The 15,191-nt window shown below is 39.6% G+C and overlaps 1 protein-coding gene across 2 annotated transcripts in view; it reads left to right on the forward strand.

Moving 5' to 3' along the window:
• Window positions 1-458: 458 nt before the first annotated feature.
• The window catches only part of LOC148078886 (RNA-binding Raly-like protein), a 40,946-nt gene continuing 26,213 nt past the window's right edge, over window positions 459-15,191 (forward strand). For both annotated transcript variants that reach the window (XM_087792929.1, XM_087792930.1), the window contains exons 1-2: window positions 459-590; window positions 6,758-6,824. In XM_087792929.1, coding sequence (XP_087649055.1) covers window positions 569-590; window positions 6,758-6,824 — 89 coding nt within the window. In that variant the 5' untranslated portion in view covers window positions 459-568. The remainder of the gene's footprint in view (window positions 591-6,757; window positions 6,825-15,191) is intronic.

The raw sequence follows: 15,191 nt of genomic DNA on the forward strand, positions 1-15,191 counted from the left end.
AGTCGGTTGAGAACTTTATAAAGTGATAACTATAAAACATCATCATGATGAGGGACTTATTGCATCTTTGAGAGGAAGACTTCAACATTTGAATCATGTGAGTGAGTCAGGAGAGTTTTGTTTTCACATTAGTTGCTTGTTTAGTTTATTTGGAAACTGACAGCATTGTCATTTTATTTCCATTTCTCCTTAATCTCAAGGGAATCAGTAATAAATGTATTAAAGGCTGACCTACAAAAAGGTTATTTCATATTCCTTTATAATTATGTTTACATATTAATACAAGTTTACTGCAACAATGCAAATGAACCATTACTCTTCTCCTCACTAGTCTCCTTCCAAATGGAACAAACCTCCTCCCCCCGTCACAAACTAACACTTGGTACAGTCCAGTGGTGCTTCTCTAGCTGCTCTTTCTTTGACTCAGTCAGTAGTATCACAGCAGCAGCAGCCTTACGTCGATCTGAACCTCACAAAGAGAAAGAAAGGGGACATAAAGACAGAGTTGCACCGAGGGAAAGAAATCCTCCTCCGTCGCCTTGTCTACTCGCGGTTCTGCATCCCTGATATGACCCTGTTCAGCCCCAGATGTGAGTATAGATCAACGTGCACGTTTGCATGAGTAATTCCTTCCATTTGAAATACTTGTTTTTACAGCTCAGCTATTTTCATTCTAACATGAACATATATCTGATGCCGTGTTGTTTATTGTACAGTCTAATATTTGAGAGGCTGAACAGTTTTAGCAAAAACTTCCTGAAGTCTCTGAGGTGGAAACTATAAGATCTCACCTGGACAAGGTCAGGACGTCACAGGTTTATCACCTGCTCATAAGACTCTCTCTCGATTGATTCTTTGAAAAGCAAACTCATAGAGATATACCTGAGAACAAGCTTCACATCGAGATGTTGTGTTTTTGTGTGAGCTAGTATTTCTCACTAGCTTGACATGATCTTTAGAAAACACATTTTAAACGATCAGCAATTCCACTTCTGAAGCAGGTGATTTGCTGTAATCTTATCTTTTAAAATTGTATGTTTTTGAAGCTTCTTGTTGAGTGTGACTGAACACTCTCAGCAGACGAATATGAACATTGAAAGCCTCTATCAACCTGGTCTTATTGATACATTGGCCATTATTAGACACAATTTGCTGCTCAAAACCGGAAAAAGTTGATCAAAGTTTATCTGATTCAAGCCGGGGGAAATATATACAACCTTCTTTTTTATCACCGTGACTCCAGTTTTAATGTGACTCTTCCATCTTCCACCTGTGATGCATCGTCTTTGTAAATTATGAGCGGATTTGAATCATTTAGCATATTAATTTGAATGATTATTCTTTCATTTGAACCCTACGGATCACATGATCATACACTCACCAAAAGAAGAAAACTGTTCTTTTACATTGGATAAGGTTGGACAGTGCAAAACGGTAATTATAAAAAAAATCTCATTTGTTTCTAATTGTGAAATGAACTACTATTCTCCTGGGTTCATAGCGTCTGCATTGTTGGACACTTGCGTCTCTCACTGCTAGGCTTGGTTGTCCAAAAACAAATGAACATAAAGTGCGTATGGAAGAGATTAAAAGGTTTCAGGTGTGAGGCTGCAAAACAAAGGAATCGCTCAGATATTTTTGGGTTCTTCTCAAAGTCAGGTTACATTTTCCAAAGTCTACATTTCATCATGACAGTTATTCAGATAAACATAACTTTGAGAAGATTGTTGTCCGCCTCTTGGTCAGCTGGAGATGGAAGTAGAGACACTGTGTGGCCGTGACCTTAAAAAACTGGCCAAAAGAAAATACAGAACCAATTTGTGTCTTATCTCCTCACTTGAAAACCATGTTGCAGTGAGCTTACATTTCCTCCTCCTGCATTGAAATGGATATTGAAAGCTTGTTAATTTTTGAAAATGCTCCAATCATCTCTGGTTTAACCTATTTTATTTTGTTATCTTTTACACTTATATTTCTGCTTACTCATGTTTTGATCATGCATAAATGGTGTCCACATGAATGTGCAGCTCAGAACACGTTCCAACATCAACCCTGTTAGTGAACCACGTTGATGAGGGGTTTGAGCGAGACAGCAGCCTCCTGCTTTATTCAGCTGCCACTCATGATCTCCACTAGAGTAACTCTACTGTATATTTGAGTAAAAGATTGAAAAGTCATTTTTTATTAATTCAGAGCATCTTTTCATCCAGCAGCCATCAACTCATTTCTGTTTGAGCTGAGTCTCTTGTGTGTGTGACGTGATGAGGTTTAATCCTAAAATAACATGTCTGGATAATATGCAAAATCTTTTCCAACATTTATTCAATAAACTGTATATCCAATTAGCCTCATGTATTTAATATTAGTATTTCCCCATGTATTTGTGCCATATCTATGTATTTATTTATACCCTTTTATATTCCTTATATATATTTAAATATATGTATACATTTTATATAATTTACTAAATTAGTAAATACTTTTTTTTTTAAACTTTTTTAAAATCCATTTCCTGGCAGTAAAATCGGCAGCTTGGGATCCATCCTGCTGCTGGATGTAAAGTGGAGCTGAGGCGCTTGACCTCCTCTTACCTTCTCCAGAAATTCCAAATAAGAGCAAGCTGCTCCCGACAGTGCTGCTGTTTAATTTAGTGTCCAGGTAGTGAGGTGAAGCCAGCTCGCTGATGCTCTCAGGGTTGGGATCCGGGCCCAGTTTCCACTGGTACCGAGCGGAGACTGCTGAACATGACAAAGGCTTGATACGCCATTATGGCTGATGATGTGTTACTTTCAAGTATTCTCTGTTCTCTGCTCATATTTTACTAACATGCTGTTGTCAGTTTGGATTTTTATTCTGCCAACGTTTATCGCCAGCTGCTGGTGGGCCTCGTGCTGGAATCAGAATAACACAGACGCCAAAGGGCTGTGGAGCAAAGGGATGTTGCAAGAATATGCAGAAATCTGACTTTTGCTGGTATATTTGAATGCTCGTATGCAGCTTCATCAAAAGAAATGAACTACAGGGGAGGCGAGGAGAGGGGAAGAGGGAGGGTGCACCGAATAGGTTAAAGGGGGGAGGGCTGACTTTATGTGGCAACCCCGATGGGAAAAGCTTTTGTTAAGTCGACAGACAATAATCCTGAATAATAGTCAAAATATTTCCCGGTCCTTTTTCTCCATTAAAGTTAACAAGGTTGTAGAATTTTACAGTATTTATTTGTCTTATTTTATCCCAGTGCGTCTCTTGTTTTTTATGGTCCTTTAACTTAACATTAACTGACATTTATCGCCATTTTTAACCGCCCTATTCCTTTTTGATGATATATTGCATATAATATTTCCATTTTAAATGATGTTTTATAAGTATGTTTTATTATTATCAAATCTATTTCTGTCACATCTATGATTCCTTTTTTTTTTTTTTTTTTTACATTTTTTTATTCAATTACAAATGATAAATTCACTTTGTGTATGTTTTCTTAGTAGCTTGGCTCTGTTGTCATTGCAAGAGGTACAATGATATTTCATTGGGCAGAATCTCCTTGCAGAAGCTACAATGCCATGGTCATAAAACATAACATAAATGATTGTTTGAGTAATTGTATTTATAGAAATAATGTCTAAATTTGTGTTATTACACTAACAGTAACTTATAACATGACTTAATACTATTTAATTTAGTTTTTAGAAGGGGACAACCTATGAGTTTTCTTATGATGCAAAGGGGCAGCCGCTCTACTTTGAGCCTCTTTCTAATGTCCGAGTTTCTAAGCCCAATCTACAGTAAAGACTCATTTTTACCGCATTTTTCTGCCATCTTGTTCTCTTCTACTCGACTGAAAGACGATAAAGATTAAATTAAGCTTTAGCCCATCAGAAGAGAGGGAGAGAAAAGTAAAATAAAGTCAATAGAAAAATATTTGATCTACATTAACGGATGACAAATCCTGCTGCTCTGGCCCACACTCGCCGATCAGTTCATACTGTGTAGGTGAATATTTTCTCAATCAGTTCTGCTGTTATTTGGAAAAGGATGACACTGGGCCTACTGTAATGGATGTCCTCAGCTTCAGGCTGAAAGCTTCTGCGTGGATCTGCATTTTTTCGCTGTTCATGCAGGGCCAGCATCGGCGCGTCTAAATGCATCATATAGGAATTTGTTTTCCAAATAGCAGAGTGATTACCACCCGTGGTTTCACAGCCGGGCTCAGCTGCATCCTCACTTCTCTTCCTGTGTAATGACTCATTCATGCAGTCAATCATGACTTTCTTAAAGTTGCCCAGGAAACATTAGAAAGTACACTTCTCTCCTTCCACAAGCTCTTACTCTCTATTTCCTGTTGCAACATTAAGAAGAGGTTTGACATTTTTATTGACCATGTTGAACATGACAAACTAGAATCCAGTTCAAACAAGGTATGATGATGACTTGGTATGATTTATACTAAAATGAGAAAGACTTTCAAGTTAAAAGTCTCCCACATCTTTATCTATATAGCATGTAAAGTCATTTATCTACAGGCATTCTGAGATGAATTTGATGACAGAAACACATCTAGACAGGAAACTCTGACGTAGATATGCAGAGAATGTATTTAAATCTGATTTTCACTTAAAATTTTCAAAACTCACTAGTGTAATTATTCAATGTTAATAAAGTAATAATGAGGGTTTGTGCCTGGAATAAGGATGATTCTTGATGGAAATACATTGATTGATGATCTCTTGATGAATGAGATTTGACACCCAGTAATGGCTGGTCTGCAACATAAACACTTGATCAGCAACTTTGATAAAAGCAAGATAAAGATCTGGATCAGTATTGCCACAGCATGTCAACTTCCTCCACCCTTGCCTATCTTGAGCCTCCCCCAGAGTCACTATAGGTCCTCTTTATGTCCTTATTAACCACATCCATGAACCTCTTCTTCTTTTACCAGCTCTCTCCATCGCCAATATCCAACATGTCCACTGTCACCTCGATCTACAAGCATCTGGACTCTCTAAGCAAGAGCTGTCTCCTGCGTCTAGTAGCTGATCTTACTACTGACCTTTTAAAAGTCCCCTTTCTCTCCTGCTGACACCTTTCGGTCTGAATCTCCTCAATATGTCATTGCCTGATCCAAAATAATTTATGAAATCTACTTGACTGCTGCTTGTCAGTCCTTAAATCTTCCTTAAAAAAATAATTTAGAAACTAGTGTGAAAACCCAACTCTCCTGACTCACTCACATGTTTCAAAAGTCTTCCTCCCCGAGATGCCGTCAGTCCCTTATCATGATGATTTTTTGAGGTTATGACTTTATAAAGTTCTCCACCGTCTGAAATCCCAGCGAACGAGAGGTTTCAAGACTAAGGTTTTAGTCCTGAATGCTTTCACAGTCGACCATCTTGAAGGCAAGACATTTTCTTCAGCCGATGCTTGTCCTTGTTATGAATTGTCAATAGTTAATTAAGTAATTAATATTTATAGGGCGCTTTTATAGACCAGAGTCACAAAGCGCCTAAACAATCAAAAAAATACTCAAAAAATATATACTTAAAAGATCATGATAACACCGAGAAAAACACAGGTGTATGGGTCTGTACTGTGTCTAAATCATTCTCACAAGAACTAACAACCAACAATCAACTAGAAAAGCACAAAAGCCTGATCTCACATGTGGTTCTACCATCAAATGAATATTGAGTTAATGAGAACATGTTTTTCCTTATACTGACAAACACAAATTCATGTATTCTGGGTTTTACAGTTTTATTTCAAGTCATTGGCCTTGACCTTGGACCAAAGTATACGGGACGCTACTTTTGTTTGGCCATCAATGAATGGGCCTTGTAGATAATTATTATCTAAGATATTATTTGATGATTTTCTTGATGATTTTCTTTTGTATCTTATCTCACATTTTGGAATGAACAGTTAGGACAATTAACATTCCTAAAAATATACGTAGATTTTTTTTTAAATCAACAAGCAGGCAGGAATGTCCTTCTTAATTCTCATTTACCTTCATCAGTGTGACGATGTCAGCCTAGGAAAGTGTCCTAGCTCAGCCAGCAGGTCACTGCAGCATCTTAGGTGTGAGGGGAAAAGAGAGTGTGGCGAGAGGTAAAGGCTCTGACATGTGTTAAAAATGTTTTTTCATCCTTATAGCCAAACTTAATTAATTGTAGCTTGCAGCCATCTGACTGTCACGCTATGTAAGTGTGTTCGCAGCTTGTCCAGTCACACTCCATTCACCATCCGTCTGTCCCTGTCAGACTGACCCCCGCCCCTCCTCTCTCCCTCGCTTTTCTTTCACCTTTTTTTCTGTGAATCAATGCCAAGTGACCAGCATGAGCGCTGAGCTGCTGGCGTGTCCTGTAATCAAGTGGGCCGAAAGTTAATTGTCCCTGAGGAGGACTTGAAAAGAGGTTTAGTTTAGTAGAAGGAGGCAACTTGAATGGCACACTTGATCTAGGTCATTTGTCATCAACTACACATTCAAGCAGAAAATGTTTTCTTTTGCATCATTTTTCCATTTCGTTTCATAACATTTGTTTATCTTAGTGCAGTTAGTCCTTTGACTATGTTCCTGCATAAAACAAACTCCTGCACATTCTGTTTGAATCTAACTGAGAACCATGGTCAGTGATTTAGAGGAGCACAGGATAATAAACTTTACATTACATATGTTTATCTTTAGCACAACACAACTCCTAGTCAATCGAAGATTTTCCTCTTAATCGTCTTTTGTGTCCTCGTTCTTTTCTTGCAGACACAAGCATGAGTGGAGAGTTGAAGTCCAGTCGCTCCAGGGCTGCAAGCAAGAGGTCCACTTATGAGTGAGTGCTCCGCACACGCACGCACACACGCACATGCACACACACACACACGCACATACACACACACACACACACACACACACACATGCACACACACACACACACACACACGCACATACACAAGCACACGTACAGACACACACTAACACACACACTTACGCACAGATACACATGCATAAAAACACACACACACACACACACACACACACACACACACTCACACACATGCACATGTACAGACACAAACAAACTTACAGACACACTTACGCACAGACACACACAGACATGCTTACGTACAGACACACATGCATGAACACACAAACAGAAGCAAACTCACATAGACACAAACACACACACACTTCCCCACACACCCACACACCCAGACACACACACACATTAACACACAGACAGGCACACAGCTCGCTCTATTATCTGTTGCAGGCCTTCATCTATAACTCAGTAGCTTCTCTTGAATAATCAATGCTGCATTATTTGTTATTAGCTTCATTGCAGTCGTTCATGTTGCTGCTATTGATCCCACACTGACTCTCTCCATCTGTCAATTTTATGATTTATCATCTGAAGCGTACAAATGATAGCATCTGATAACTGTTTCTGGCTGCTGGTGTTGCTGAACGTGCTCACACGGAGGGTTGCAGGGACGAGGGAGAATTGATGTTTTTGTTCCCATGAAGTCTGTGTTCAAGCAGACGGGTTACAGACAGTTTTGAAATGTAAGTTTGTTTAACAATGCTATTAACATGATAACATCATATAAATTACCGGCTCAGCATTCCATTATTTTAAACAAATGTGAGCGTTGGAGTCTCACAGCTGCACAACATGACGTTCAATCACGCCTCTGGAAAAAGTTCTTCTTTCTAACAGAAACATAACCTGATGATTTTGGCACATTTTTAAAATTCAATTGTTTTTTTAGAAAGGAACACAGATAAATGACTGTATAGATTATACCTGTGATTGCAGAATTATGAAAGACAATCAGGATTTGCGGGTGGATAACCGGAATGATCAGAAAAAACAGGAAAACCATTAAATCAAAGCAGATTGTTACGACTCTAATCAGTGAGTCTTGTTATTGTTGCTGCATAAATTGACTTCCACATATGTTTGTGAATTCTTCTTATTTCTGCCATGACCAGGTACATAAATATGACATCCTTGTCCACTATGTATTATTTGCAGCTCGCTAAGTAAATCCAGCACTCCCCCCCTCTCCCCCGTCCCCTCAACATCTCTGGCCATCTCGGGGTGAGCCTTAAATGCTATTTGCCCATTCCACCATGTAGTTATTCAACTCTGTGCGACCATGCATTAATGAGATTAGTCACACAACATACACACAAACACACACACACTGCGGGAACACACCTGCGGTATCAGCCTGCATAAAGCCTGAGCTCACCTGATAATACATAGTCATGACATGAGCTTAAGTCAAGTTCCTGCGAGCGCTTAACATTTGTTGACAGTTGCCTAATTTTGGCTTCTGGCATATTGTTGCCCCGAAGAGATAAGCTCTGAACATGATGTGAGTCTGAATGCCAGCATAAAAACCAAAAACTAATTTGCATTAGTTTGCCCGGTAAATGAGAAGTAGATAAGCTCAAGCCAATCAGCATTTTCAATTCCTCGAAACTGAAGGCGGCGATGTCGCTGAAGTCACAATTGTAAATGAGTCTCAACAAACCGGACGCGGGTAATCCTGCTCCGTGTCGCTGGCAGCAGCGAGTCAAATCTTCTTCTCCCTCTGTTCTCGCAGCAACGGCCAAAACTTCTGCCGGCAGCCCAGATTAGTCTGTGAACAAACTTTCTAGCTGGTGTCTAAGACGCTAAACTAATGTAATCTCCTGCCGGCTCTGGTGTGTCCCACCGAACACAGGTGCCGGTCTATGTGCAGGCAACCACACTGCTGTGTATCCCAGTTTGTGGGGTCAAAGGTAAAGTCTTCGGTTGCCTGAGGTTTTTATGCTTTGAACATAAGATCCACAAAAGAGGTTACGTTTTTGTTTATTTAAGAAATGTTCTGGAACCTAATAATGGGACAAAAGATAATGACATTGTGTTTGTCTTCTAAATCAGTGGTCCACAACACCGGTTCAAACCGGGGACCTGTACCGGTCCGTGAGACATTTATTACCGGACTGCACAGAAAAAAAATATGTTCTTTTTAATATTACTGGCTAAAAGATGTTTAATTTGGAAAAGAAAACAGAGTTTCTCTGAACTAACAGTAGTGTGTGACTCTTGACTAGTGAAAATGAGTGAAGCACACACTTCTGTTTAGAATCCTCATGCCATAGATATAATGCTTAAACACAAACTCACACATTGGCTCAAAGTCACACACACACAGAACGCCATCGTCAGCAAACGATCAAACGTCTCAACATTGGTCCGTGAATATTATCCCGACAACTGGTCCGCGGTACAAAAAAGGTTGTGGCTCATTGCTCATGTTTCACTTCTATTTCAAAATGATTAAAAAAAGGTTTCAAATCATTCTGAGGAAATACATGTAGGTAATACAATTTCATTTAAACCAGTTAAATTGTATGCTACTAGCTAACGCGACAATGGCGGTTATAAAGATGAGGTTGTATCCAAAAAGATGAATCAAGTGCAGCTGTGAAATATTGTCATCCACATTTCTTTTGCTTGGAGCGACCCTGAAACCTTGTGCGGCTTCATTTATCGCTGATGCGTCCTGTCGGTCAGAGGTCGCCTTCAGCTAGGCGAACCCCATCTGTGGAATTAGGGATGAACCAGAGATGGTGATAAGATTCTCACAGTCCAGATGTTCCTGCTGCAGCCACAGCGTGATGAACTGCATTATGTGGTGCGGTGCACTGTGGTGTGTAAACGATCTCAGGTGCAAAGCCGGGATTTGACCGGGGGGATATGAAAATGTGATTGACTCGTTTATTTAAGTTTCCACGTGATAAAAAAATAGTGCAGATATATATGTGGATGTATCAGGTTGTTCTGGGCTGTTACTTATGATATGCTGAGAGAACAATTGTCCTGGTAACGCTGGATCATCTTCAGACTCTTAAAAGTTAAGAGTGGCACTCTCGGGTTGAATGAAATTAAATTTAAAATGTAAATTTTTAATTATTAATATAAACGTCGAAATCTGGCACTCCTAACAGAAAGTAAGAGTCTTGTTTATTATTTTTGTCAGCTTGAGCATCCACCCTCATTTGAACTAGTTTCTGGATTTCAATTTAATGTACAAATGTTTTTTATTCAAGATTTTGAAGGCAACATAAAAAGGCCAAATTTGACCCTGGTTTGGTCTCTTATGAGTGAAAGATGAGGGATGGTTGGATAGATGACATTTTCAAGTTTTCCTTTAGTTATGAGATGACATCATGCTGCAACCACAAAATAAATGGAGATATTTGTTAATCTTTTAAACTACTTTTGAACAACTGTGCTGTGAATGCTATACAAAAAAAGCAACACACACATCTCATCAAGCATGTTCAATAAATGAAGAGATTTGATTGGAATAAACCAGGGGAAGAAGCTTAACCTAGATTTCCCCTCTTCTCAAGGAATTATGGTTTTCATGCACAGTTACTTAAAGTCAAAATGATTAAAGTCAATGTTTTCATCGTCAAGGAATATTTCAGCAAATTTTTTTTCTAGGCATAAGCAAAGGTTCTGAATTTGCAGTATGTCTAAACATATACAAAGAGCCTAGATATTAAGGAACCTTTGATAGACGGAATAAAACAATTCAAAAATGTGTTTAATCTGTTTAAACATTTTTCCAGGTTAATATAAATGTTGTTTTATAACAATCTTAAATAGGAATGAAGAGTTTTACTGCAAAAAAAACGTACTAGTCAAACACAATATTTCGACTAGTATCCGATCAAACCTGCTGTGCGAGCAGAACCGACACAGACTGCTCAGACTTCTTTTCACCTCTTTTTTCTTCTCTCAACTCCGCGTAGCTGCTCTAACAGCTGACTAAGGAGTTCATATTCAGAAAACAATGCAGCTGGTCCAGCCATCAAACCAAGCAGCCTCTGAGATGAGAAGGATTCCAAACGTGACAAAACTAATCTGAAGGACAAATGATCCTGGTTCATTACAAGTGGTTCATGGCCTCATGTCCCCAAATAATCGTGTCATTATCACACTGATCAATAGGTACCACAAAGTTTACTTTTTGGCTTTGGAGTGACAGATATTTAGAAAATACTTTAATCCTGTTGTACGTGTGTTGTTTCTGGGCCAGCTGTTTTGACAGAAGATCATCCACCCATGACAGCAGTGAGAGGATTGTGCGCAGGTCACCTCATATCGGCTGTTCCTGCAGCAGGAATTTGTTGACGGGAAACAAAAGAAATCATGTTTAAAGCAGTTTTCCAGAGTTATGCTGCAGTGGAGCTATTCAGTTAATGTCGCCTCTTCAGTGCTGGCGTTTGTCGTGAAGTACTTTGGAACCGTTCACTTGATGTATTCCTCAGCAGTTAGTTTCCCCTCTTCTGCTTATGTCGGCAACTTTGCCAAATGAAGTTTAATGAAGTGTGGTGAGTTCAGGGCCCTGTGTATCTAATATACCAGTGTTTTCATTCTCGATAGTGACTCGGATGCTATCACACTTGATTTGGTGAGCCTGTTTCTTTGACCGCCTGCAGAAGAAAAGCCAAATCTTCATCTTAAAGGGCTTGTAAACAACAAGAGAGAGGAAACACTGCTAGAAATGCTCTGCCAAATTCAAGATGTATTGAATGCTTGTATCAATTACAACCTTATCTAGTTTGAGTTAGCACACTATTGGGTTTTTTTGCCTTGAAATAAGTATAATAATAAAAAAGCTTATTAAAATCAGACTGTAAATAGAGTTCAAGGGCTGGAAATAAAATGGTGCTCTTGAAAAAAATCTTCTGTCAGTAATATTTAAGAAGTCTGAAGTCTGAAATAATTAAATTAATTATCTTGTCAATATGTAAAAACACTGGGAAATTATTTCGTCTTCGCATTGTTTTGTTTAACTTAGTTAAAGGGTTTCTAGTTTAAGGTACCTAAGGACCATGGTAGTGATGTATAATATTTAGGGATAGTATGTAGATGTTTAACCTTAAAATAACAGACATGTCAAAAACAAAGCGAGCAGCCTTACAATAAGATGGCTACCGTTTCAATTCCAGCTTAAGGCAGCCCTGGGTTTATACATTATTCCTATGTTAGTGTGGGGCCGCTGTCGGTACTTAAATCTACTTTAGTTGATGGGTGGGAGTGGTTTAACTATATGTGCCTTGTGTTGCGATGAACAAAATAACATTTGAAAACCTCTCCCTCAATCTCTAAAAATGTGTTGATGATTTCATAGCAATACCAAACTACCTAACTTACATTTAAAAATATAATTAAGCCATTGATTTAGTGATTGACTCTTGAATTGTTGTCTACACATTTACATATTGGATACAAAATAATCCAACCGAAATATAAAACTTCTGCACTACTGTTCACCTTCATATTAATGAACGTTTTGATTTTGTTATTAATTATTATTAGAGGTTAATTTGCATTATTAAACTGCTATTTTTACTATAATAAATGAGCTCTCATGTTCTCGGTGTTCCTGATCCTGAGCACATTTACTTAATGAATAGAAGTCCTCACAGAAAAATAGAAATAGTAGAAAAAAAGGCGATGGTTCTAATGGACGAAAGGGAATCAATTTTATAAACACTTAGGTTGCAAGTTTGTTTGTTTGGTTTGTCCAAGCCTTTACATTGTTTTCTGTAAAGAAGTGCGAACATGAAATGCTATGAGATTGTAATATTTTTAACAGATAACCAGGAAGATTCACAACAGTAGATTCACTGAAAAAACTCATCATGAAAATAATCAAGTAAATGACATTCGGACGAAACTTGCAAAACTGGCCAAAAACGAATTCTCTAATAGTTTTTTCCATAAGAGCAGTTTCTTTCATGTGCAGAGGTTCAATAACGTCTGAAATCCTCTTATACAAAAATAGCCAGGATCGGTGTCGCGACTCTGAGCTGACGATTTTGGTAATTGAGGTCTAAACCGATCCGACAAGCGTTCAGACTCATCAGCCTGTTTATGTTATATCTTTTTCTTCTCTTTATTTTTGGCAGCAGCTCACCAGGTATCAGTCGGCAGAGACTCGTATTGTGTTTTTGCAGAGCTGACTCGAACCTTTGTGAGCCTCGCCCTGTATTTAACCGTTCAACTGAAGCAGGATCCAAAAGTTTGTCTAAGAAATATTCCATCTTTCTTATGTCAGTATGACACATACATGTTTGTGTTTAAGAGGACAGGCCAAGAAAGATGGTGATTTATTGGATGTGTAATCTGCTCAGGTGTTTTTCATATGGATGTTTTCCCGATGTATCCATGTCTTTACTGACACCTTCACACGGCTGGGACTTGTACATCGTCTTCCTACTGAGTCCATCACTAACGTAGCTCTATTTCTGACAGTTTCTTTCCTGCGACACTCGGATCCATACTCTCTCTCCAGCTGCTCTGTTCCCATCATGACTGCCTCACCATCTTTAGTTCTCCATGTCCTCAGTGGTACAAACGAACACCTACATACTCCAGAGCTTACTTCGTGACTGTTGTGTTGTCATTATGGGATCAACACTCATCACATACAGTATGATGAAAATGGAATCTATTAACATGGTTGTCAATGAAATTACTTGCAAGGTCATGGGGAACATAGTGTAGTTTCTTCTCTAGGTTAACATGTTTTTGGTTACTGTTTTAACAACAGTACTGTTTCAAACAGATGGATGGATAAAATGAATGGAGCATAAGTTTTAGAATGCTAGTTGAAAATCTCCAAGTTAACAACCATTCTTTAAGAATGACTATTTGTTAAACTCAAGGGAAAAATCGGACTTTGATCTCGAACCTCCTTCATGGTGGCCAACAATAGCTTGAAATGTGTATTGTTACTCAAGGATACGTCATATGTTGTGAGTTAGTATTGCATTGATCTGATTTTTTATTTGTCCCACCTCTGTGTGATGCAGTTTAACTTAAGGAAGAAGTGAACATCATCCTGTCATCTTCTATTTTCTCTCAGATCTGTATTCTACCAGTCTTTCCTTGTGTTGAATTTGTCTTTGCACAGATGATTAAGTTTCTTCGACCCACATGAACTGTCTGGTTAAAGGTCAGTGCAGTCAGGGGTGCATAGTAGCGCTGGAGAAAAGGTCAGGCTGTGCAGAGACAGTGGTGGAGAGCCTCAGATGAGCGGTAGAACAGTAGAGTGGAGATAAAGGGCGATAATGTCCACTGTGGCCGAGGTCACGAGTCACTGATAGTGACACCAATAGCTCGAGGCAGGGGGCGGGAATGACCCAAACGAGGTTCCAGCTTGGGTGTGTGTTTGTCTGTTGGTTTTCTGGATGTGCATTACCAAGGCAGATGAGTTATCACGCCTGTCCTGCTGGCTTATCACTCTCCCGCGGTGGCTAATGAAGTCGTCTCTCTCCCTCCTCCTCCTCCACAGAGAGGAAAAGTTAAAGAAGCAGGTGCTTGTGTGGGAGAAGCAGCGCGTGAATAAAGATGGATGAGGAACGGGTGCGAGAGACGAGGCTTAATTCAGTGTAACAACAGTGTGGAGGACAAGAGTGAAACAACTGGTAGACGACTAGATAAGTCGGCGAGTGAAGGAAATAACAGCGGGGAAGTGAGCGGACGGGGAAAGCTGGGGAAGCAAGAGAGCCCTATGTTGCATGTCATTGCCCCCCCTGGTGTGAACAATCCATCTCAAATTGATCTTCCAGCTCGGCCCAGCAGGGCATTCTGAATCAATCTCAAATTGATCTCTGTGCCAGAGGTCGGGAAAACTAGCAGTGGAGCTTATCAGAAATATAGTGGTGCTGGGAGGATCTGACAGGGAAACTTATCACACTGCACAACAGGAAATGGGCTCTGAGCCTCCGGGGCGGCGCGAGGACGAGCCGGCTCACACACACACCCGCACACATTCAAGCGTGTGTTCATGGACACGCGCTCGCCTGGGTTCTGTTCAGCACAGTACAGTAGGGTACACCAACGCATCGACACACACACACGGCCAGGCATCGCTTTGTACCCAGAGGCCACTTCAAGAGAAAACAAGTCAGTCGATATCTTTTAAGTTAGACAGGTGAGATTTAAAGGCCTCCAGCTCTTAATGACTCATAACAGGTTTAATGCGTCCTCGCCTCTGAGAGGCACAGAGAAGGACGATCGATAGCACCTCGCGTTCGGTCACTTTAAGGGTGCGATGTCTCTCTTGAGGCCAAGTGAGAAGTAAAACAATTTACACAGAGAGAGCTTATGAAGAACAAT

Source organism: Callionymus lyra, chromosome 6, assembly GCF_982586985.1.
Source record: "Callionymus lyra chromosome 6, fCalLyr1.hap1.1, whole genome shotgun sequence".
NCBI classification, from domain to species: domain Eukaryota; kingdom Metazoa; phylum Chordata; class Actinopteri; order Syngnathiformes; family Callionymidae; genus Callionymus; species Callionymus lyra.